At 45.5% G+C, this 22181-nt stretch overlaps 2 protein-coding genes across 7 annotated transcripts in view; both read right to left on the minus strand.

Annotated features, from left to right (window-relative positions):
• Nucleotides 1-5142, minus strand: part of IL13RA1 (interleukin 13 receptor subunit alpha 1) — a 39629-nt gene extending 34487 nt beyond the window's left edge. Inside the window, exon 1 of one of the 2 annotated variants that reach the window (XM_017736617.1) lies at nucleotides 5093-5142. The gene's annotated coding sequence lies outside the window, so the exon portion shown is untranslated. The remainder of the gene's footprint in view (nucleotides 1-5092) is intronic. The other variant, XM_008635547.2, reaches the window with a different exon arrangement.
• DOCK11 (dedicator of cytokinesis 11) overlaps nucleotides 1-22181 on the minus strand; it is a 63322-nt gene that overhangs the window by 14891 nt on the left and 26250 nt on the right. For 4 of the 5 annotated variants that reach the window (XM_017736612.1, XM_017736615.1, XM_017736614.1 and 1 more), the window contains exons 27-43: nucleotides 21845-21956; nucleotides 18188-18366; nucleotides 15810-15923; nucleotides 15234-15309; nucleotides 14846-14949; nucleotides 12820-12931; nucleotides 12632-12698; nucleotides 12109-12156; nucleotides 11857-11922; nucleotides 11482-11615; nucleotides 10709-10824; nucleotides 8769-8906; nucleotides 4150-4332; nucleotides 3371-3484; nucleotides 1502-1717; nucleotides 1361-1418; nucleotides 1114-1116 (exon numbers count right to left, since the gene is read on the minus strand). In XM_017736612.1, the coding sequence (XP_017592101.1) occupies nucleotides 1114-1116; nucleotides 1361-1418; nucleotides 1502-1717; nucleotides 3371-3484; nucleotides 4150-4332; nucleotides 8769-8906; nucleotides 10709-10824; nucleotides 11482-11615; nucleotides 11857-11922; nucleotides 12109-12156; nucleotides 12632-12698; nucleotides 12820-12931; nucleotides 14846-14949; nucleotides 15234-15309; nucleotides 15810-15923; nucleotides 18188-18366; nucleotides 21845-21956 (1840 nt within the window). The remainder of the gene's footprint in view (nucleotides 1-1113; nucleotides 1117-1360; nucleotides 1419-1501; nucleotides 1718-3370; nucleotides 3485-4149; nucleotides 4333-8768; nucleotides 8907-10708; nucleotides 10825-11481; nucleotides 11616-11856; nucleotides 11923-12108; nucleotides 12157-12631; nucleotides 12699-12819; nucleotides 12932-14845; nucleotides 14950-15233; nucleotides 15310-15809; nucleotides 15924-18187; nucleotides 18367-21844; nucleotides 21957-22181) is intronic. The other variant, XM_017736616.1, reaches the window with a different exon arrangement.

Raw genomic sequence — 22181 nt, forward strand, 5'->3', positions numbered from 1 at the left:
TAACTCCCCTAGTTAATATATTGGGCATGACATTCTGAGATGTGAAATATCCCTTTGGCCAGTTCAGGTCAGCTGCCCCAACTATTCTCCTTCCCAGGTTTTTGTGCAGCTCCTCACTGGCACCGCATGAGACACTGAGAGGTCCTTGACTCAGAGTAAGCACTACTGAGCAACAACCAAACCAGCAGTGCGTTGTCAGCATTACTCTAACACTGAATCCAAAACAGAGCACCAACTACCAAGGAATAAAAGTAATTCTACCCCTATCCAGCTATTGCTGGAGAGCTGGGTGGTAAGCAGACAGCATTGCACACTCCTAGCAAGGAAGCACAGTTATGTCTCCCAAAACTTTGTGTAGTTCAGCCTTCAGTGAACCATTCCAGCCTCTGTAGATGTAAAGAGTGCCAGTGACAGAAATAACTCAGTGTTCAAACTTCATTTAATATTCCTTTGGACTTGTTCCTCTTCCCTTTTAGGAGTTCTCCTTTACCACTAGTTGTGGTAAGCAGCCTTTGTGTACAAATAAAACATTGAGAACTTTCAATACCCTCCTCTCTGCAGCCACGTGAAATGTGCATATGTATCACAAGAACAACCCCTGAATTTTTCCACTTTGCCAAGACAAAGTACAGAATTTGGAGGGACTCCAAGCCTCCTGAGCAGGGCACTGAAGAACTTTCCAAGCAAGGCAGTGCAAGTAATCAGCTTTTATGCAGCCTTAACTTTCTGAAATGTTAAGGGTCCACTTCAACAATTACTCCCTTACATGGAACTGAGAAATGAGGTCAATATATCAACTGTGAAACAGGTATTGAAAAGAAAACCTGCAATGTTGTGTAACTTAAGAACACACAGGTCTGTCCTTCCTTCCTGTTTTGCACTAAGCCACAAAACTCTCCTTTTTTTCTGATTGTTCTTTGCATATATGTATGGTCAGGCTACAGTCTCATTTTTTGACTGAATTTTGACTGCTTTATTATATAGTTTTCTGTACTGCCTATAGTAATAACTGTGATGATCATATTGATTCAGTTTTTAACACGGCCTTCCCCTGTGAACACATTTCCTGATGTAAAATACAAGTGAACATTTAAACCAAGACATGATGTGTCAGTTCTTATTTCACTCAGCACCATGATAGCATAGCTGTCTAAGTAAACAGGTATGAACAGCTGGAGTAATTTCTTAAAAAATACTCATGATCTTCTAGCTTAATACACTGCAATATTTTTTTTCCCTTTTTAGCTTGTTTATAAAATAATAATTTACCAAATTAAGAGAGGCTTGTCTTCAAAAAGATTCTGACACCCCCAAGCCCCACCATCATCTTCCTTGTGCCTCCCAAACAGCGGACACTTACTCTTCCTGTGCAGGAACTCTGCAACGAGGGCTGCTACGTGAACATAACACATGGCTGCCTGCAAAGCACAAAGGAAAATTATTAGAATGTCATCTGTAAATCTGTCCTGTTGCGCACCACGTTTTTAATCACACAAATTACCTCTGAGAAGTCTCCGTTCTTCACGTGTATCTTGGCCATGCTGTCCAGCCACGTTTTACGGAGCTCTGGGGTACTTGCGTAGGATTTGGCTAAACTGTACTGGAGATCTACCAACATTTCTGGGTCCTTTTCATGTTCTTTCATTTGAGCAGTAGCCATGAGCACTGTGCGGATTCTCTTTGTCAAATCTTTGACTTCAGAAGGAAAAGCGGTTGCCTGACACAAAACGAATTAGAAGCTAATACAGAAAATACAGGCTTTGCCAAGGAATGACCCTTTCAGCCAACACTCCACTTACCTGAAAACACAGAACACGGTAGATAAGGCTAATTAACTCTTCCTTACTGAACTCACACTGCACACGGTATACAGTGTTTCATCTGCATTTACGGGCATTTCAGTCATGACATGCACAAGGCCAATCTCTCCAGGTCATGCCCAGGATGCCAGGCTGGCTGTTCCTGTGCCACTTTGGCATCCTGAGGAGCTAGTGTGAGAGCAACACAGAAGTGCTCCATGCATGCAAGTATCTCTGGATGAGACCACAAACCATAGCTCCAGTATTTTTTCATGTCATTCAACATCTGGCTTGTTATGCTCTGATGTGGTCTCTCTTCAATTCCTAAAGCACTGAAGGCATTTGTAGAGCTTCCCACCACAGGAATGTAGTAGAGCAACACACGCTCTGATCTGATCTCCTGCTCAGAACAAGGCCATCACTGAGTTAGAGCAAGGCTTGTCCAGCCAAATTTTATAATCTCCTACAACAGAAAATCCACCTCCTTTCTAGGCCCTGCCCCAGGGCTGCACAGTGTTCTTAGGAAATAATTTTTTCTTAAGCAAAATTGGAATTGCCCTTGCTGCAACTTGCATACACTGCCTCTTGTCCTGCACTCCACACCTCTGAAAAGAGCCTATGTCTCTATGAACTGCCTGCTGTGGAAAGCTGCAAGTAGGTTCCCCCTCAGCTTTCTCCCCTCTGTGATGAGCCTGGTTTAGGTTCCCTCTTCTCAGACACCTGTTTCCCAGCTGCTGCTGTGGCTGTGCATGGCACTCTTTGCAGCGTGTTGAAATCTCTCTTGTACTCTTGCACTTACACAAACACATAAACTCAATATAATAATCATCTCATGATGTAAATTACAAGTATGGCTCAGTGAAACCCTTACCAACATCTGTGGCCAGAAAAGAACTGAGGTTTTTGCCAGGTATATCCTACCTATAAATTTGTTAGATCACAATTAAACACCTAATGGAAGTTCCCATTACGCCTTTAGGTCATAGGATAACCATGGAACCATAAAAACACTGCCCATTTCCCCTATTCTGCCTTGGCAACTACTCTCTGTGAAATGGAGCAAGCCGCAATTGCTCAATGGGTTGGGTACAAACCACTAATTCCAGCACAAAGATAGGCAATTATTTTCCAAAGAAATATAACCATTAATCTCCACATAAGAGCACTTTCTTAACATTACTGACACTCAGTTAATTAAAACTAAATCCTGCTAATTATTACCTTCAGGCAACAGAAATACCAGAACCTCCCTTGTCATTTCTCTCAAAGCTGGGAGTTTCTGGAAAGCTCTTTGGACAACCTTGCAAGCAGAACACTGCAAAGCACAACCTGAGCTGCTGGGCTCCCTCCTCTTGGCGTGAGGCGTCACATTTGGAGCATGACCTGCCTGAGCAGGTGGTCTTCTTGCTGTTGGCATAACATTTGTTTATGAACAAATGCAGCCCACTACGAACCCACGAATCACAGTTCCAATTATTAGCCCAACCCTCAAACACAGTTTCCTGGAGTCTGCCCCCAGCCTTGCATAAATGGCTGATTGCACATAATGGGATGTGACATCTCCAACTCACCTTCATAGGCCTGTCACTGTTTGCAAAGTTGTTAATGATGAGCAAGGAGTCCTGAAATCTGGTCCCACCGCTGAGGGCCACATCTGCAATTAACTGGCTCACTGCAATTATTATCTGTTAGGACAAGGTAGAGGCTTTATTTAAACAAGCCCTAATAAAAGGGTTTTATTAAGGTCACAGTTAATAAAATGCTCACAGGAAAACATCACGTCTTTTCCACCATGTAAGCAGTGGTTGGTGTTGTGGCTTTGCTCTCACGTCTCCCAAGGACAAACACTCCCCAGAGGACCAAACTGCTTTGCTGAACAGAACCAACAATCCAACTATTATAATATGAACCCCTGTTTGGACATTAGCTACCTTCTTCTGGGATTCATTACAACCCAGAGGGTATTAATCTGTCCCACTAGGTATCTATCTGCATTTGCTTCAAAAACTACCAATGCCAGAAAAGCTGTTCCAAGGAAATCCCTTCTCCTGCCTCAAGGGCAGCTGTCCTTTCTACCCCATCCCAGCCAGCCTCTGGCACAGAGATGTGTCTGGTGTCTGATACTCTAAAAACTCAACAGCTTGGAGTACTTGATGGCAATTATTTTACCTAAAGGTGCCTGGACCAGTCACCGGAAATAGGAGTTAGGCACAGCCTGCAAAGCAGGTAGATTTTTGTCCATATGGCAGTGGCAGAATCCTCTGCAGGTATGAGGGCACAGAGCTCTATTGCTGTATTTGTTCATTAAATCTGAGGTGTCCTGCTCTCTGGCTTTTTTTCAGCCACTGACCTGAAGATGAGTTCTCAGAAATGTTCTCCTTTTGGTGAACTCAAAATTATTTCTCATCAGGAGGTACAGAAGAGCAGAGGCTTCATTCCTTGTGGAGGACACCTTGGAAGTGCAACACTTCAGGATCTCATAGCAGAGGGCAGCACACATGTTCACCCTTCCCTTGAAAAACGCTGAGGGAAACTTCACAAGAGACATGCAAATATTAGAAAATACACCACTAAATGGCATGCACAGGGTTCAGATGGGCAGGCGCACAGGGCAACAAACTCAGCTCCAGCCTGGACAGCCTCAGCAAAACTTCTGCCAGAATTCTGAGCCTGAAAGTATTTATAGGAATGAATTTGGGGCCTATTTTTAACCGCATTTCCTAGAGCAAAGTGAACTTTGCTGTCATGCTTCTTGCGGATGTGATTGCACGTGTCCATCTAACCCCTTCCTTGATAACATCTGGATTTATTGGCATATTCTCACCAAACTGGACTGACAGAATTATGTTCTTACAAAAGCCATAATCACCAGCAGTAGGACAGAGAGGAGAGGTCCCACAGACATTCCCACCATAAGCTGCTATCTGGAACATGAGAAAATCCATCGGAGCCCAACCAGGTATATCCTACCTATAAATTTGTTAGATCACAATTAAACACCTAATGGAAGTTCCCATTATGCCTTTAGGTCATAGGATAACCATGGAACCATAAAAACACTGCCCATTTCCCCTATTCTGCTTGGCAGCTACTCTGTGTGAAATTGGAGCAAGCTGCAATTGCTCAATGGGTTGGTTCCAACCAGGAATCCAGTCTCAATGGGAAACATGACCTGCAATCCTCACACATCTACTTCTACATGATCCCTCAAAAACATCTAAAATCATGCCTGCATGCCCTCAGAAATGCAAACAAGAGACTGGCTTGTCCCTCAGACCCTAAAATTCAGTGACCTGCCCTGCCTCCCCAGACAGAGCCACCCAGGGAGCAGCAGGACGAAGCCAAACCATAGTGCAAGCTCCCTCAGTCACAGCAGGGCTCAGGGACCTGCAGCAGGGAGAAGGGGAACACCAGCACCCTGGTGGCCTGTCTGTCTCCCCACCAAATGCTTGAGCACAGCTGTCAGGGCAAGCTCTGCCCTGCCTGGAAAGGAACACCTGCAGCAGAGCCCTGCCTCAGTGGGCAGCAGCCTCCTGGGGATGCCAGGGTGTGTCCATCTGGCTGCGGTCACAAGAGGTGACCGGCGGGAAGGTGACTCAACACTGGGCTTCCTTCCACCCTGGCCACAGCAGGCTGAGCACAGGGAAGCAGAACAAGGAAGGGCTTTGTGCTGGCACGCAGCCGCTTCCACAGCCACCACAGGGCTGTGCTGGGAGGGGAGATGTCAACACCTTCCAAGGGAGTGGAGGCTGTTTGGGCATTGCACAGCAGCATGCTGCTCCTTCTGCTGCAGCTGGCGACCAGGCCCAAAAAATTTCCTCACACAAAGAGGCAACAGAGGCAACTATGGTTTTACCTGTTCAGAGGAAAGATGTGTTCAGTTTGTTTGAAACCCCATGGTCCTCATGGGGCATGGTCCATTAGCCACTTTTATCTGCCCCACTACCTTCTCCCCATGGGATATGACAGTAAATAGTGTCAGTCAGAGGCTGAAGCTGTTATTGTGGCCCTCTACTCCTTGCATTAAGTATATATGTTCCAGGAAAACTTGTAGGTACTGCCGTGGCCGCCACCATGGTGTGTTGGCAACAGGGTCTTAAAACAGGGATCTAGGACCTGGGGCTAGCAAGATGTTGGGATTGCACCAAGAAATCAGAATTAAGACACAAAATACTTTGTGTTCACTGCCTTTGGCCAAAAAATATCCTCAAAAAAACAAAATGGGAGAAAGAAAGAGGCGAACAAACATCATCATAACACAGGGCCACGAAGATCTTGTGTGCACTTGGGAAAGGAGCTTCCAAGGAACTGGTATCCAGTGCAATGCAGTCCTTCCCCGGGGGCAAGATGGGGTCATGGTCAGCACTGGGCTTAGCCCAGAGCAGGCACAGCTGTGTGACTGGGGATGCACAGACACCACAGAGCTGGCTGGCACCTGCTCTCAGCAGGGACACAGCCTGCTTGCAGAGGCTTTCCAGACATTTCCAACCCACTGCTAGGGACAAAACCCTTGCCTGGGAATCTGCTGCAGGAGGAGCCCTGTGCACTCCCCTCCACACCATATCAGCTCTGGAGGAAAACCTGTGCCCTTTTCACAGGGAACCCGTGTCCCTTTCTGGAGACCAAGCCCAAGCAGATACAATGGGTCCTGGTGCCAGGTTCAGGGATGCAGATCCATGGGTGTATGCCTGCTGGAGAACCAGCCAGGTGCTGCCTGTGGCTCTCCAGCTGGCCGAGAACACACTCTGGGGAGAGCATGAAACAGCCCCTGTGGTGATGACTGTGCACACTGGAGGAGCCCGTTTCTGATCCAGCCCCAGTACAATGGAACAGAGCAGGAGTCAACCCAGCAGCCAGCTCCCAGAAAGGCCACAAAGGGATGTGAGGGCGGGACAGCCAGGGGGACAGGCAGAACACATGTCTGAGCTGGTCTTCAATGCAGACCCCTCCTCTATGCAAGTTTTCCTTTATAACCTTTAATTTAAAGACCATTCCTAAGCATGCATATAGCTATTTATATATGTATTTATCTGTAAGTGATGCTCTGAAAAGACAGATTCAGTTCTTAAGAAAACCTAGAGTGTGAAACAAGAACAATCTAGCTTTTGTTGGTTCTTGTCAGCCAGTAAAACAGAGGCAGCTTTCTTCCCAAATTCCCAGAATGAATGCATGCAATCAAAAACAAAGATGCAAACAATTACAGAAGTTTGTTGTTCTTTGCTTTCTTGTAACATTTTTTTTTGAAGTCTTCTGCCTATCAAATAACTGGATTTAATGCAGAAGACAAATTTTGGGATGCAGAATAAATCTCATGAGTTTTTTCCCTCCAGCAACCATTTGCTGTGACCACAAATAAGAGGGGGATTCTTTTCATTGTAATTATAGCTACAGAAGGCCATAAAAATGAGAAATTTTCCATTCTAGCTGTGACAAAGGTATAACTCACTTTTGCTTTTCTCAAAGTTAGGAAGTACAGCAGAGCTAGTATTTGAAAATAAACTTGCAGGAAAACATGTCATCCTTGACTTGTCATAAAATGCAGTGACCACCTGCCTTGGCCACCACTGCCACTTTACGCCTTAAAAGAACCCGTGAGAGGACTTAAAAGGAAGTTTGGGACTCATGTGGTTATAGAGGTGGCAAAGAAAACACTTCCACCTTATAGATACCATCTGCTGGGCTCATATCTTGCTTTTACAGAAGCCATAACTGTCCTGTCATAGGGGAAATGTGAGAAAGCTGAAATCAGTCATTTGTATCTTTAAAAACCCAGGATGTGGAATTCAGCATGGATTTAGGCTGGCATAAATCCAAGAAAACAATCCCACTGCCCACCCTTGCAGCAGCCAAGCATGCAGCCTCCCTGCTGTCATTGGTGCTTTGGAAAGCAAGTGTGGAACCCCTGAAAGGCTCCAGGCTTTGAAGGCTGACAGTGAGATCAAACTGAGCAGGTGTGCAGGTTTGACTTCACATTAAAACAAAAAAAAAAAACCCACAGAAAATATGCCAGGAAGGCAAGGAACGTCTGTTATTTGCTATAGGCACAAAAGAAATGTTCTGGCTAACCAAACTTCTGTCTAGCAAGGGGAAGAGTGGGGTGTGTGCAAATCTGCAGCAGGATGGATCTCAAGGCTAAGCAGATCACAGGCAAGCAGAAAATTTAAAAGAAAGGTAGAGCCATAAACATGCACTGAACCCTGCAGAAAAACTGAGTGATTCCTGCCCCTGCCAGTTGCCAATACAGCAGGCTTTAAGAAGCCCCATGGAAAAAAGACCTTGTAGGAGACCATGCTGACTGGAGCAGATAGGAAGCCAGCAAGACCTCTGCATTTCTGCTTCTCATGTGTTTGCTTAGCACAAGCCAAAATCCAGCCCTAGACTTATACCAACTCTTAGCTTTGCTGTGGGGTTATAGCAAAATATGCAAAGCACAGACTTTTTCCACCTTTGCGAAACAGTTTAGCAGTCTCTTCTTTTAATCAGACTTTGCTCAGCAGCCAGTGCAAAAGCTCCTTTGGAAGTTACTCTTTGCTGCTTACCACTCAGATACTGTGCCCTGCCTGGCTGCAATCTGCCACATGGATTTTCCTCATTAATGAAGTGTTGCACTCAAGGGATTTGGATGTTTTAATTAATTTTGTATTTATGATAACTGTGCAGCTTGGGAGGAATGGTGTTTGCATATACATCAGGTCTTGAAAATGTCCTTAAAAGCAGTGGCAGGTTTTGACAAGCACAAAGGGCAATGTCAGCAATAGCATCAATCACTGGTCTTTTGTGGTCAGCTATGGCTTTGTTACTGCTTGAGCTTGGGGCATTCAACAGCCTCACTACCTGCCAGGGCTCAGATAGAAAAAGGTTCAGCAAGAGCTATCATTTCTCACAGGCAGTGGGGGAGGTGTTGCTTGTCATATTGGTGCCTCTGCCATACTTACAAGCTCTCCCACACCCTTGTCATGTATTACATACCTTGCTAATGAAAGCTCTCAGAGAGGCAAACACGTGCTTAAGGGCTGCTTCTGACTGCCCACTTTTGAGAAAAGCCAGATGAATATCAAAAACCTTCTTCATAAGTGGATTGTGACCATCATTGCTTAAAAGCTGGGTCTGGAAAGCAACAGAAGAATTTACTTTGCGAAAATGTTGTACCTGAAGCTGGAAATGACAGAGATAATTTTGCATAATTAATCACATTAATTCTTAAGCCAGATAAGCAACAAGGCCTTCAATAAAAATATAACCAATAAAATGTTATTAAAATAATAAAACAATCACTACAAATTTAAAGTAGTTAGCAGAGGCTATTTTTGTACCAGAAAAAAACCCTAAAATATTTTATCACTTTTGCATCACTAATTCCAAAACCTAAGTCAAGAATCTGTAAAACTTTCACTGGTTATCTAGTTATTTTAAATAAAACATGCTGTTACCAATGTAATTATCACACTTGTTTTTTTCCATTTCTTTCTATTTATCTTGAAAATTGTTTTGTTTGCAGCCCAAAAGAGAGGGGGAAGGAGAAAAAAAACCCACCCATCTTTTCACTGGGTAGATTAACAGCTGTCATTGGTCATTTCACTTCCCTTGTTTCCTGCAGAGTTTTGCCAGTTTGCACCTTGTGGAGATTATGGTAAAAAGGAATTACTTGGGGGTTATTGATACAGTTTGGTGTCAGACCAGGTGGGCTGTGCCTGCTGTCATCCTCACAGGATTGTGCAGGAAGTTGGGACACGACACAAGAATGTGGATATCCTGTATTGACAGGAAATCAAGAGCCCCCATCCCACTGCCAGTCCTTGGGCTGGCTCAGATTTTGACACCTTGTACAGACCTTGTGGTAAGTTTAGGATCCAGACTTTTACACTGAGCTCATTTCCTGTGGCAGGGGAACAGCATCAGCCCTGCTGCTGCAGCACAGGACCCACTTGTGTGTGGTAGCACCATGTGACCATAAAAGCGAAGCAGAAGCCCACTAAAGCAGAAGGGAATCCATTCTATCCTGTGGTTTGAAAATCACATTGTTTTGTGGTTCAGTAATATTCCAAAAAAGCAGCTGAGAAAGTCAAGCAAGCTTTAAGTGTTGCATTGAAATCCTTTTGCTGTTACCAAACTTCTAAGGAGTAATTTAACGTCTGCACCAGGATGGCTTTTTGGCTCTGCAACAGAAGCAGAGGCTATGATGACATTTCTCTTCGTCTCCATCTAAAGAGGAAATCTTCATCGTGCTTGCTCTGAAATCCAGAGCTGTTCTTGTGAAACTATGCAAGACACATTGCTACAGGCAGGATTCCTCTGACTACACTTCAGGAAGAACATTTATGGAACAGTATTTCACTGCCATCCAAGGCTTCTCTTTACCACAGAGGCTTTGGTTTTTGTAGATGGCAGTAACTGCCAAAAGCATGAATCCCAGTATGGAAGAGAAGACTTCTACTAGTGGTTCTGGTCCTGTCTGCACTGGTAACCACAGCTGGAGTACCTCAGCCTCAGAGATATTAATGTACAGTGATTCAAAGAAATCTGGGGATCACTTCTAGGTAATTTAGGGTACAAAACAGTGACTGTTCTAAAAATGTTGGACATTCATTTCCCTTTCCTCTAGTCCCTCCTTTCTACACTATGTACATTTCCTCTTATTCTTTTTTTGTAATACCTACAAAAAGTCATGGTATAACATCCATGTGATTTTCTCCGGCCTTGCAGTTTTGAAGAAATGGCAAGATTGCTTAAGGGTATAATTACTCTGAGACCCCATGAAACACTCAGTATTTTGGAAAATAAACAAGCTGAAAATTATTTGCTTTTGTAAAGCCTTCCATATTCTTCCGCTCTAGGAGAATGGATCACCAAAATCCACACACATATAAAAACACAGCACACTTTTCTACGTTTTTGTTTTCAGTGCTGACCTTGAAACTCTGAGTGAAAAAAGAGATGGTATCCAGGACTGTCAGGCAGACTTCGGTGGCAATATTGCCCTCCAGTAATGCCTGGTGCACAATATCTGCTTCTGAGGTGCCTGCATCTGTGGACAGAGAGACAATCAGGAGGAAACAAGTGTTCAACACTCCAGCTCCCAAAAAATCCAAGTGCTGATATAGATAAGGTTTTCCCCTTGCACTTCACTGCATTTGGGAGATGATACAAAAATAGCAAGATGCCAACTCCATTCAGAGAAGCTGCCTCAGCCTGATGCCACACCAGAAAAACAGTATCAGTATTGCCCCTTAATATCACTGTCTTTAAAGCCAGACATAGCATGAGGTGTCCAAACTGTCTCCAGAAAGGGGAAATGACAAAGTGCTTCAATGGGACAAAATACACCCACACGGAGAGGATTAGAGCAGATCCCAGCACAGGTCTCTGTATAGTGCAGTGCTCCTGCTTGCCCTGCTCTCTACCAAACCAAGGTGTTACCTGCACACACACTCAGCCAAGGAGCTGAGCCAAGACAGGCAAGAGCAGAAAGCCACACAAGTCCTAAGTCCCAGGGGTGATTTTTAAGGGGCTGTCTTAAAAGCTGCCCTCACCCATCTAGGAATGTTGCTGGGAGGACTGGTGACCACTGCAATTCTGTAGAATTTGAGTAACCTGAAGCAACCAGCAGCAAGTGGAAAACGGCTACATGCAGTTTTCATCAGGCTGACGCATGCCCTGGGCCTTCTGGCTCTGCTGTACGTACTGTGGTTCAGGGTGAAGGAAGTCTCCAAGCTGCCCAGATGCTGGAGCCGCACCCCGGCTCTGCTGCGGAGCGCTGGCATCGTCTGGGATTTCCTCTCTGCTGCTGTGTGCTTGGATAACCAGGCATCATGCACCCTGCAGGGGGGAGCAAAGATAGGGTTTGGGCTAGCAGCAGCAGCCACACCACTACGGGATTATACAAGGCACCAGGATGGAGACCTCTTCTCTACAACACACCAATCTGGTTTATCCGGGACAATCCCAGTGGGACTGACCAGACCATGCTGATTGTGCCTGCTCCAGAAGGCCCTAGGGCTAATACAAGAGCAGGGAAGCTGCTCTGGAAGCAGGGATGCAGCCAGGACTCTTGTCTCACCTGCAGCTGGCTGGGGGGGACACTGCCAACCTGCGCTCGCCTGGGCCTGGGGCTCTCATGCAGGAGCTGGAGGGGAGGGAAGGGGCAGGGTGCTGAGCTGAGGGGCCCCTGCTCACGGCACGGTGCTGAGCAGAGCCCAGATCTGCTGCAGTTTGCCTGGTGTGGGTGTGCATGAGCCCTTCCTGCCTCAGATGGGGCAGGGAGCACAGGGACGGTGCCCACACCCCGGCACCAGATGGAAGGATGCAGTACCTGGCAATATTTCTCTTCCCGACATATCTGAAGTGAAATAAACACACCCTAGGAAGAAAATGAAATATGTATCTGTTACAGATCCTGCAGATCAGGAACAATCCAGAACATTTAAAACCTACCCTGTTCTTGCCTGCAGACACAACTTCTCTGTGCACAAGGGTTTGGGTCTGTATTTACAAGTCACTTGACCTCATACCCGTGGTTTCAAAATTCTATGGCACATTCCTGTCTTCTCACCCATCTGTTCCCCCAAATTTGCTGCAAATTGGAGAATATGACAGTGACAGGCAAAGCTGAGCCCACAGTGGGACACACCCCAGGAGGAGCACAGGGCACTGCCACTGCACCGTGCTTCCTCAATATACACTTGCTTCTCCTCAGAGGGAGGAAGAGAATTTCATTACAACCTGGCCAGACATCCCTAGTGCTGCACAGGACAGTGCGTGCACTGTGGTCTCCTCCTTAGCCATTCTGACCACACAAAGGTGCAGTGTTTGAATAGTAGCCTCATGATACTCACTCCAGAAGCACGAGGACATTGATCAGCTCCTGGGGGGAGAATTTGTTCCAGTAAGCTAAAAGAGTATCTGAAAGAAAATGAAGAACAGTGCACTGAGATTTAAAAAAACTCAAAGGGGGGACCTTTACAGACCAAAACTGATGGTCCCTTGTCTTTCTGGCTGCCCCCAGTGAGCAGCAGGCACCAACCTTCAGAGATCATCTTCACAATGTACAGGTAGCACATCAGAAGTGTCCGGATCTCAAACTGGTCTAGCCGGCTGCAGTGTGACACGCTGCTCCTCATGGAGCTTCTGCGGATCTGTTGGGACACAGGTGTGACATGGAGGGCCATGGCCCTGGGTTCCTGCGCTGTGCAACAAAGGCTGTGCAGCATGGGCACAGCAAACCCAGCACATACCAGGTGTACTGGCATCCCTCCTGCCCCCCACAGCACCACGCCTTGGAAACAGTTCATCCAGTGATGAGCAGCCTGGAAATCCTGGGCACATCACCGAACACTTCTCTGCTCAGAGAGAAAATGTCTGAGCAGTGAATGACAGGTTATCCAGCAAAATACACAGCAGCCTGCTTTCATTTTCCCTGCTCTCTGTGGCATGTAAGCTCCTAGACATTTTTAAAGCCAGTTCTTGTAAAAACAAAGTTCACTGGCTGTCACCACTTAAAGCAAGAATCTGACTTTCTGTTAAAAACATACACTCCCAAACCAAAATGTCAGTTATTAAAAAAGGACATTTCAGCCTAAGAACTTTTTCCTCCCCTTGATTTTTGGAAGTGTTTCGATTTTCCTCCCACTTAGCGACTCAGGCAAAATAAATGAAATCCTGCTGATGAGTCAATTTCTATGGGAAAGGCTTGGGCATTGTGTGGTGGGAAGCATGACTTCTAAAGTTATATCAATTTTCTTCTGCATTCTCTGTGCTTGCCTGAGCTGTATCCTTCGATAAATGGATACGATTAAGCCCTAGGCTTCTCCTAAAGCTTTGCCTCACATGTTTGGAGAGGGATCCACATATCTTGTTTATTCTGGGATAAGCTGTGGATGTGAGTCATAATAAAGCAGAAATAAACAATCATTTTAGAGTTGGAGACATGGTGCTATGGCCAGAGATTTGCTATTGACCATGCCAAACTACCAAGTAAGCACACAACTCACTCCATGGGAACAGGGCAATGAGCAAAGTGTCTGTCTCTGCAGAGCACTGTTGAAGCTGTGCTCCTCCATGTGGGATTACTTTTACATGGTTTTGTGGATATTGCATTCCCTAACAAAGATTGCTTTCAACAACTCTGAAAAACATTCAAGGGCATTCAAGAGGAGGATGTCTGGCCATGGGGGAAGAGCTGAGCTGGAAGCAACACCATTTCCTGCAAACCCCATCAGCATCACTGGAGCACATGGCTCAGGGGTTTGCTGGATAGTCAAGTGTTTGGCTGTACTCGGTCCTGTAGCTCTGTGATTTATGGAGGAGAGCTTGCAAGGCCCCACCTCTTCTAAGCATGTCAGGACACAGCCATGAGACCAGATAATCTTTGCCTTGCTTGTTGCAAGGGCCAAAGTTTTTGAAGAATGCATCAATGACTCACACCAACCCAAGACAACTGGAAATTGCCTTGAGGAAAACCAGGGACCGGTTTGCACAAATACCTGACTTCCGTGTGTGCAATATGCCAAGAAGAAGAGTACACCCTATCTGAATAGCAGACTAAGAGGTCTTTCTGGCATGACCACAGTCACCTTCTGCAAGTTTGGGCCTGTGGTTATTTGCCTGGGTTGATTTTCCTGCGAACACTTTACCTTAAGTCAGTGGTGACTGGCAATCTCACACCATGGTGCTTTGCTTCTCAGATATTTGGAAACCAATTCCCAGCACCAGGCACTGGGGTCTAGCCAGGCTCAGACCCGCCCACACACAGGGAGCACATCTGAGTATGGATAAATGCACCATAGGAGCAGAGATTTTCCACACAGATTTTGCCTTTTATCTTCAACAAGTAATTTGTCAACAGTTCTATTTTTGGCTCAGGGATGTTTGAAGAGGGAAAGCATACCAGACCCGTGACTCTGACCTTTGTTAAACATCAATCTGCTTCTTTCCAGGATATCTATAAGCTGTCTTTGGAGACTGTTACCACAGGGAACTCCTTTTCCCTCCCCCTTATTTGATGCAGCCTGCAGGCTGAGCACTGCTCTTCCCAACCCCTGGTACGTTACATTTTCACACTGATCCAGGGAACTGGTTGCTCCTTCCAAGTTCAGGGATCCTTTTGAATCCTCTCGCTTTATTGCATGGCCATTTGGAAGGGCTGCTCCGCAGGCTGAAAAAACACCAGACCCCACAATTAAGCCCTTTGCACTTGTCAGCACAGCACAGACAGCACATAGGGGCTTGCCAAAGCCCCATGTTAAAAAGCTGGGAAAGGAAAAATCTGGAAAGGACAGTTAGGGTGACACCACATCTGGGGAAAACCATGCAGAGTCTCTGAGGTCTTTTAGGAAATGACTGTTTCAGGTTTTGGGTAATGGGTTTTGAGTGTTTCAGGCTGGTAATAGCTATGTTAAAAATAAATGGGAAATTCATAATTTAGAAAAATCAATTTACCTGGATCTTTGTCTGCAATCAGGCTGGATCTGCTTGAGGGGGATGGAAAACTGCATATGAATTCATCCCTGGATGCCTGTAAAGCAATATAAGGTTTTGTAACCAATAAAAGATAACACCTATTCTCTCACAGAAGGAAACAATGCAATACAAAATGACAAATTAGAGCAGGTTTTAAAAACAAAACCAATGAAAACAGGAATTTCCTTACTTCTATAACAAGGAGACAAAGGACTTGGGGAAGAGTACAAAGAATAGCAGAACATATTAAAGTAAGTCACAGCAATGTTTTCCTTTATGTTTTTCATCAAGTTGAAATTTTGTATTGTTTTTCTCAAATGTACTATTTGTTATTCTTTTGCCCCAGCACGGAGGAAAGTCTAGTCTGCAAGGCTAAGACCACTTGGTAGCCACACACAGAACTCTCGGGAAGACAGGCATCTCCCCAGAACAGTTGGAGTCCAAGGCTGCGTCCTGCTCAAGCTCATTGCATTTGGAGGGACTTACTTCCCCTCACAGCACTGCACACACTGTCAAAAAACATGTTAGACATGGAGGCATCCCAGCTTTACTCACAGGGCTGGAGACAGGGCAGGAGGTCAGTGCCTCGTGGCCGGCCACACGCTGCAGGTTCTCCAGGAGCACCCCGAACAGCGGCAGGTACAGCTGGGCAATTTTTGCCTGCTGGTTCTGAAAGCAGGCACGGAGAAAAATCTCACTAGGAGCCCAGGTTTCCAATGGAGTGAACAAAGGGGAGCTCTTGAGCCAAAACATATATACATATATATCTGTATTTACGCACTATATGGTCTTTGAGAACGTGAGCTGGTTTGGCTTCTCACCTCCACTTCTAGAGCTGCCAGAGAGGTATTACCGTTCTAGCAACAAGCTTGGGGCACTCAGGGGTTTTGGAGGCTAAATAACATTTCCAGTCCTACAGGATGTGTGACAAGCTAAGTCCTGGATTTCCTAACTCTTCAACTGGCACTTGACTCACATAGTTTGATTTTTAAGTGCAACACCCAGGAGTAATATAACAGAAACATTTGCCCATGCCTGGTGTTGGCTAGTGCTTCCAGTCAGAAGTTCTCCATAGCAAATGCTTCTAGTGAAAACAGAAAGAAGTACGGATTAAGTGATACAGATCAAAAACGGTTGGGTTGACATTTTTTAAATGGAGGACTCTTTTACATCCAATTCTTTTTTGTTAAACATATACTATTCTGGATTTGGCTGAAAGGTTAAAAAAAAAAGAAATTTAAGGCTTGCAAATTGGGTGGACCTTTTAAATAATAAACAAATCCAATTTTCTCTTCTGATTCAGTATGACAAAAGATAAAAGAAATCTTGAAAACACGGATGGGTTGTTTTATGGAGCTGGGGTTTCCTTGGCTGGAGCAAGGCTGTGCCAACACATGCTCAGCCTGTCCTGCCCGTGATGTAATTTTTTTACTTTGGAATCTCTGGACACCACCTGAGCATCCTGCCCTGGCTCCAGGCAGTTTCCTGGTCACACTGCCTGGAGCACAACACATATACAAATATCCTGTGGGACAACAGTAAGACACGCAGAGTTTCTGAGGAGTCAGGGATGTGCTGCACACTGAGGGAGTAAACAGCTCCTGAGTTAGTCATGGATCCTCACTGCAGAGACAAACAAGCCCACATCCAGCTGAGGCCTTCAAACAGGCAGAGAAGGGAGGGAAGAGGAGCTGGCTCTAGGCCCGTGAGAGCCCCAGGTACATTTGGGGCACTCCTCCCACCCCTCATGCCAGGAAGCTATCCATGCTCCCAGACAACATTCAGGAATGCAGCACACTAGGAGCAATGTGGGGACCAAAACTAAAAAGAGGCATCTTTACAGGCTACAGCAAGGACAGGTGTGGAAGGTATCTTTTCAGCTTTATACCAGCTAGCGCTTGTATTTCAATGCCTTAGAAAGCCTCGAGCAGCCTTGAGAGGTAGCACGGGCAATCTAGCACTTTAGTAGCTCTAGAATCGGTACCTGTATCAGCTGCAGAGCAAATACCATCAGCAGAAGCAAAGAGGGAGAAATAGAGCTCCCTGCTCGCTCAATTCCCTGCAGTTAGAAGCTTTCAAATGAGACAGACAACCAGAGATGTTCATAGGAAAGTAGCTGAGCTGAGAGAGAGGGCGGAGCCTCCCCCTCGACCATCTTTTATTAGGAGAAGGGGAAAGGGGAGGACTGGGGGCGGACCCGGGGTGAGCAGCCAATCAGACACTGCTGAAGAGTCTGAGTTACATTTGGCTTTGCCCGCGCTTGGAACAAAGGAGCTCGGAGCACATGGGCAGGAGCACGTGTCTTTGGGAGGGGGAAGGGGAAGCTCAGAACAGGCAGCAACAGACAGGTAATATCTGCACAGATAGCTGGGTACTTTGGAGGGCATATGGGTCAGCAGGGAGCAGCACCAGGGTAAAACAAACCCATTTCCAGCCTCTTTCAGCATCATCACATGCTGAGCCTCTGGCCAAAGAAAACTGAGATCCACCCAGAGGAAACCCAGCACCTCATGAGAATCGAGATCCTCTCCTCTGAGTTGCTAATTAATAAAACATGCAGCTGACTTGCAACAGAGATCAGTTCTGTTTCCTGATTATAGCATATTAATACAGGATATGAATTTAAACCCAAGACCAGAACATCACTGATGTCCTAATTTTGTTGAACAACTCTTGGCTAATGACTTTCTCAAGTTCCTTAATGGCTTAGAGCTTAATTACCTAAATATTCAGCATGAGTAAGAGGGCTACAATTATTTCCTAGACGGTTTCTGAGCTATTACTGTTATTCCATAACTATCAATTATTTAAAACAGTTCTCTGAAAAGCAATTAGAATACCCTTTGCGCACCATGAAATATCTAAAACTCTGGTATGTGGTTTTATTCATAAAATTCAACATTATGTTAAAAAGCCAACAAAACAGGCCTGACCTTGTGCTGGTATCTGTTGTCAAAGGCATGCTTGATCAAGAGATTTTTTAAGACCGAGATAGCAGTATATCTGATATCATAATTGTCCTGCAAGGCAATAGAGGCTTCTCTAAGAAGCATCCCCACGAGGAAGTGATGCCTGCAATACTCATCAGTTAAACTGTACTCAAGATTTATATCTGAAAGAAACAACAAGACAATGGTTAGGGGAAATGTTCCAAGAGTCTATTCAGAGCAAGACATAACAGCCACTTAAGCCACAAAGTCCTTGAGCAGTGTTCACCACTCTCTCCTACAGTGCACTGATCTTTGAATAAAGCTGAACTGACCATACAGTTTTCTCCACCAGTGAACTAAGTCATATCAAAGAACTTGTCTTCCAGTTCAGGCTGCTCATTAATTTCAGCCCTCACTGTTTTAGCAGCACCACAAGGAAGGATTTCTGCAATGTGATGCTCCGCAAAGCTTCTCTCTCCAACAAGTAATTTGTAAGTCAGAGATGGCTGAAATGGGGAAAGACAGCACGACTTACTGCCTGGGGATGCTTTGCTCTTGACTGGGGGCTGTCCTGTAAATCCCCAAACCACCCAGGCAGTGGAGATACCAACCTCCACCAAGCAGCTGTGAGGGTGGGAATAGGCAGGAGAAATGGTGGGTTTAACTGGCCACCCAGCCCTAGCAGTGCTGCTCTGCAGCTCATTCCACATCCTCCATGAATCTGTGTTCCTCCTCTCCAGGTCAGAGAGCAGAGCAAAAGCATATAGTGCTGCTGGGATGAGGGATGCAAATGCGGACATGGTGCCAAGTGACCAGTGCTGCATCCCAGTCTGCACAGCTGGGCAGCTGCATGGACCGGGGAGCCAGGGTAGGGCTCCAGGCAGCTACTTGCTAGAAGCAGATATTGAACACACCTCCTCAGAAGCTGCGCTGACTTCCAAGAGAAAGCCAGCTCAGTACGTCATCACCTTGCTTAACTTAACTTGTACCCTGCATCTCACACAGATTCAGGCAGATGCTGTGATCAAAGCAGAGGCTGCTACCAGGATAAGGCACCACTTCCACTGAGGTGCCTGAACAGAGCAGCAGTGAAGTGACAGATACACTGACTATGGTGCAGGGTGCATGTGCACTGGGGCTGCTATGAATGGCCTTGTCCTGACACCATTATCTCTGCCAGGCCATTTACCAAATTAGAACCACCACAGGGATAACCCCCAAGCTCTGTGTTCTTCCCCCAAAAGATACAAATGCCATGTGCTCAGCTCAGGCTTTGTTTTTTCAAAACCCCACAGGTATGAAAGTTCTTCTGTGGTAAAGCAGGGTGAATACAGCTTTGAAAATCCCAGCCAAAGGGTTCCAACAGTTCTGTGGCTGTAAAAGATTTTTTTAATTCATTGAATCATAAGTAGCATTTACTGGATTGTGAAACTCTGATTCAGAGGAACGAAAAAGAAATCTGGAACATTACCTAGCTTTCATTGTTAGTTATGTTAGCAAATGCCTAATTGTCACACATCATGGTTATTACATTAAGTGGATGCAAGCTAATCGATTGGAAAGTGCATACATAATTTGACATTAGAGGATTTGATCATTCCAGTTGGACCTACCTACTGAAGTGAACCGTTCCACAGCAAATTAAAAAAGTTCTAATTATGTGTAAAAAGAAAACGGACAAATAAAAAGACAGCAAAAATAAACAGGAACAAGTAATGCTCTAAATCTTGGAGAAACAGGACAGTATGTCATGTTTTAATATTATTTGTGAGGCCTTTTCTTAACTCCCAACTTCTGTCAATCCCTTGGATTTTTTTCCCATCACAACATTGCAAAACTAATTGTGTGCTGCTGGCCGTGAGGCCAAGCTTGGGGCTTGCTCTGGCTGATGTCCCCATGTGAGGCAGCAGGGACAGACCAACAACCAGCCCTGCATTACCTGGGAGATTTCAGAGTCACTGTTCCAAGATGCAACACTCCAACTCAACAGGATAGGGTTGCAGAGCTGCCCATCTGCCAGCCTGCCCATCTGCACTGGCTGAAGCTGCAGAAACTCTCTCTATCCACCTCCCTGGGGGCTATTCCTTCTTTTCCTAGAAACAGAGCAGTAGGGGTTGGGCCATCCCCTCTCTGTATCCAAACAAGTTGATGAAGAGGTCAGACACACCAGCAGGGTCTCTCCTGAGCCCACTGTCCCCTGTAACCACAGGTCTGTCCATAAAGCCAGACAAGTTTGCAGTGAAGGTGCATCCCCACATGGCTCTACCATGGCAGGCAGGGCTCAGGCACCACTGCAAAGGCACTTCTGCTACCTGAGCGTGGGCTGCTTACTGCCATGAGCTGTATGTGAACCTCAGCTGGTAGGTCCAGTCACAATAAAACGCAGCAGAAAAGATGAGCTGCCCTTACAGCTTTTCGATTTAACCATCGCAAATGCAAAGGTGAAAGTTAACCAAGAAAGAGCATCCTTATGTTACCATGCCACTAACAAGCATCAGGGAGGCACTGTGTACATGTTTTTCTTGACTGTTTCTAGCAATACTCTTTGTTAAACAATGCCAGGCAAGTAGCCAAACTGATGTAAGAGATTAGCAGTTGGTCCAGAAAGCTCTGAGGCGTTAGATATATACCAAAATAAGGGATATTTCATTTACTACTGCTTATGCCACCTGTATGTGTGTGTGGAACCACTTTGGGACTTGTAAGGCTTCACCCTGACACACAACCAAACATCCCCTTTACTCCAGCAGAATAAATCATACAATCATAAATCCACAGGGCTTTTACATGGGCGAATCCCAAACCTCACTCTCCTCTCCAGTACTTATACTGGCCAGGCTATTGGCATCCCAATCTGGCAATCTTTACTGCATTTACATAGCACAGATGAGACATTAGGACTCAGAGAGAATGAGACTGTCTGTAGCACTCCTGGGGGCCAGTGATGGTTGCACTGCCACCAGTGGCAGAGCTCCAGCCACCCACACCTGCACACAGCCTCAGCTCAGCCCCTTTTAAGCCCCATCCACCCCGTGCCAAGCAGCTTCAGGACCCAAGAGGACACGGTGTGACAGTGAAAGCAGTGTGGATGTGTGGTGGTGCCACAGTACAAATACCCTTGGTATGCACCAAGGACTGGCACAGGCTCAAGTTCTGCTGACTGCCTTCAGGTTTGAGAACAAGCATGAACACATTGTGCACTACTGTGCCCTTGTTCAACATGAAAGCAGAAGGCAACCTAGATCCCCTTCTCGTGGCCACAAGGAGAGCTGGAAGCAGGGCAGTGAGTTCATTCTGTTCTCCTGCATCTCCATTCCCTACAGGACCCACCAATGAGACAGACACTTCTCAGGGGAGACTGACACTCCTGAGATCAAAGGATTACATTGCACAATTTGTGTATTTACTGAAACACAGGCAGTGTCTTCCAGATATTGTTAGTCCCATGAAAACTTAAAATATAGGAAATACTGAAAAGACTGACTGCATACCATTCTGGAACAAAATGATGTAAACCTGACAGAAAAGCATCTTGTCCTGAGGTTAATGTCCTAACCAGGACATACATTTCCTTGATACCAAACCAAAGTTCATCTAGTTAGAAGCCATCAAGACTAATAAATTATAGCTCTTTAGCCAGTCTCTTAAGAAAGAACATACCTTGAACTCTTTGCAGCTTGGGTTTGGAAAATGTCATTGGTAAGTTCAGAGGAATGTAGTGCTCATGATTGCAAACAGTTTGAAGAAATTCAAACTTGTATTCAACCAGCAGCTGAGATAAAAAAAGACAAACACAAACTATGTTTTTAGTTTGACCCATTTTCTTCCACTTCAATGTACTTGTTGCACAAGGATTGAAGAATCTAATAAATAGCACAGATGGTGAAAACTCACTATTACTTGGCAAATTCTTGTGTTGCTCTCCGTAAGTGTCAGCGCATACGGGTGTCACTTGGGACTGCTTTGTCTTTTTCATGCAGTTTATTAACCACTCTTT

The sequence above is a fragment of the Corvus brachyrhynchos genome, unplaced genomic scaffold (genome assembly GCF_000691975.1).
Source record: "Corvus brachyrhynchos isolate BGI_N302 unplaced genomic scaffold, ASM69197v1 scaffold36, whole genome shotgun sequence".
Taxonomy (NCBI): domain Eukaryota; kingdom Metazoa; phylum Chordata; class Aves; order Passeriformes; family Corvidae; genus Corvus; species Corvus brachyrhynchos.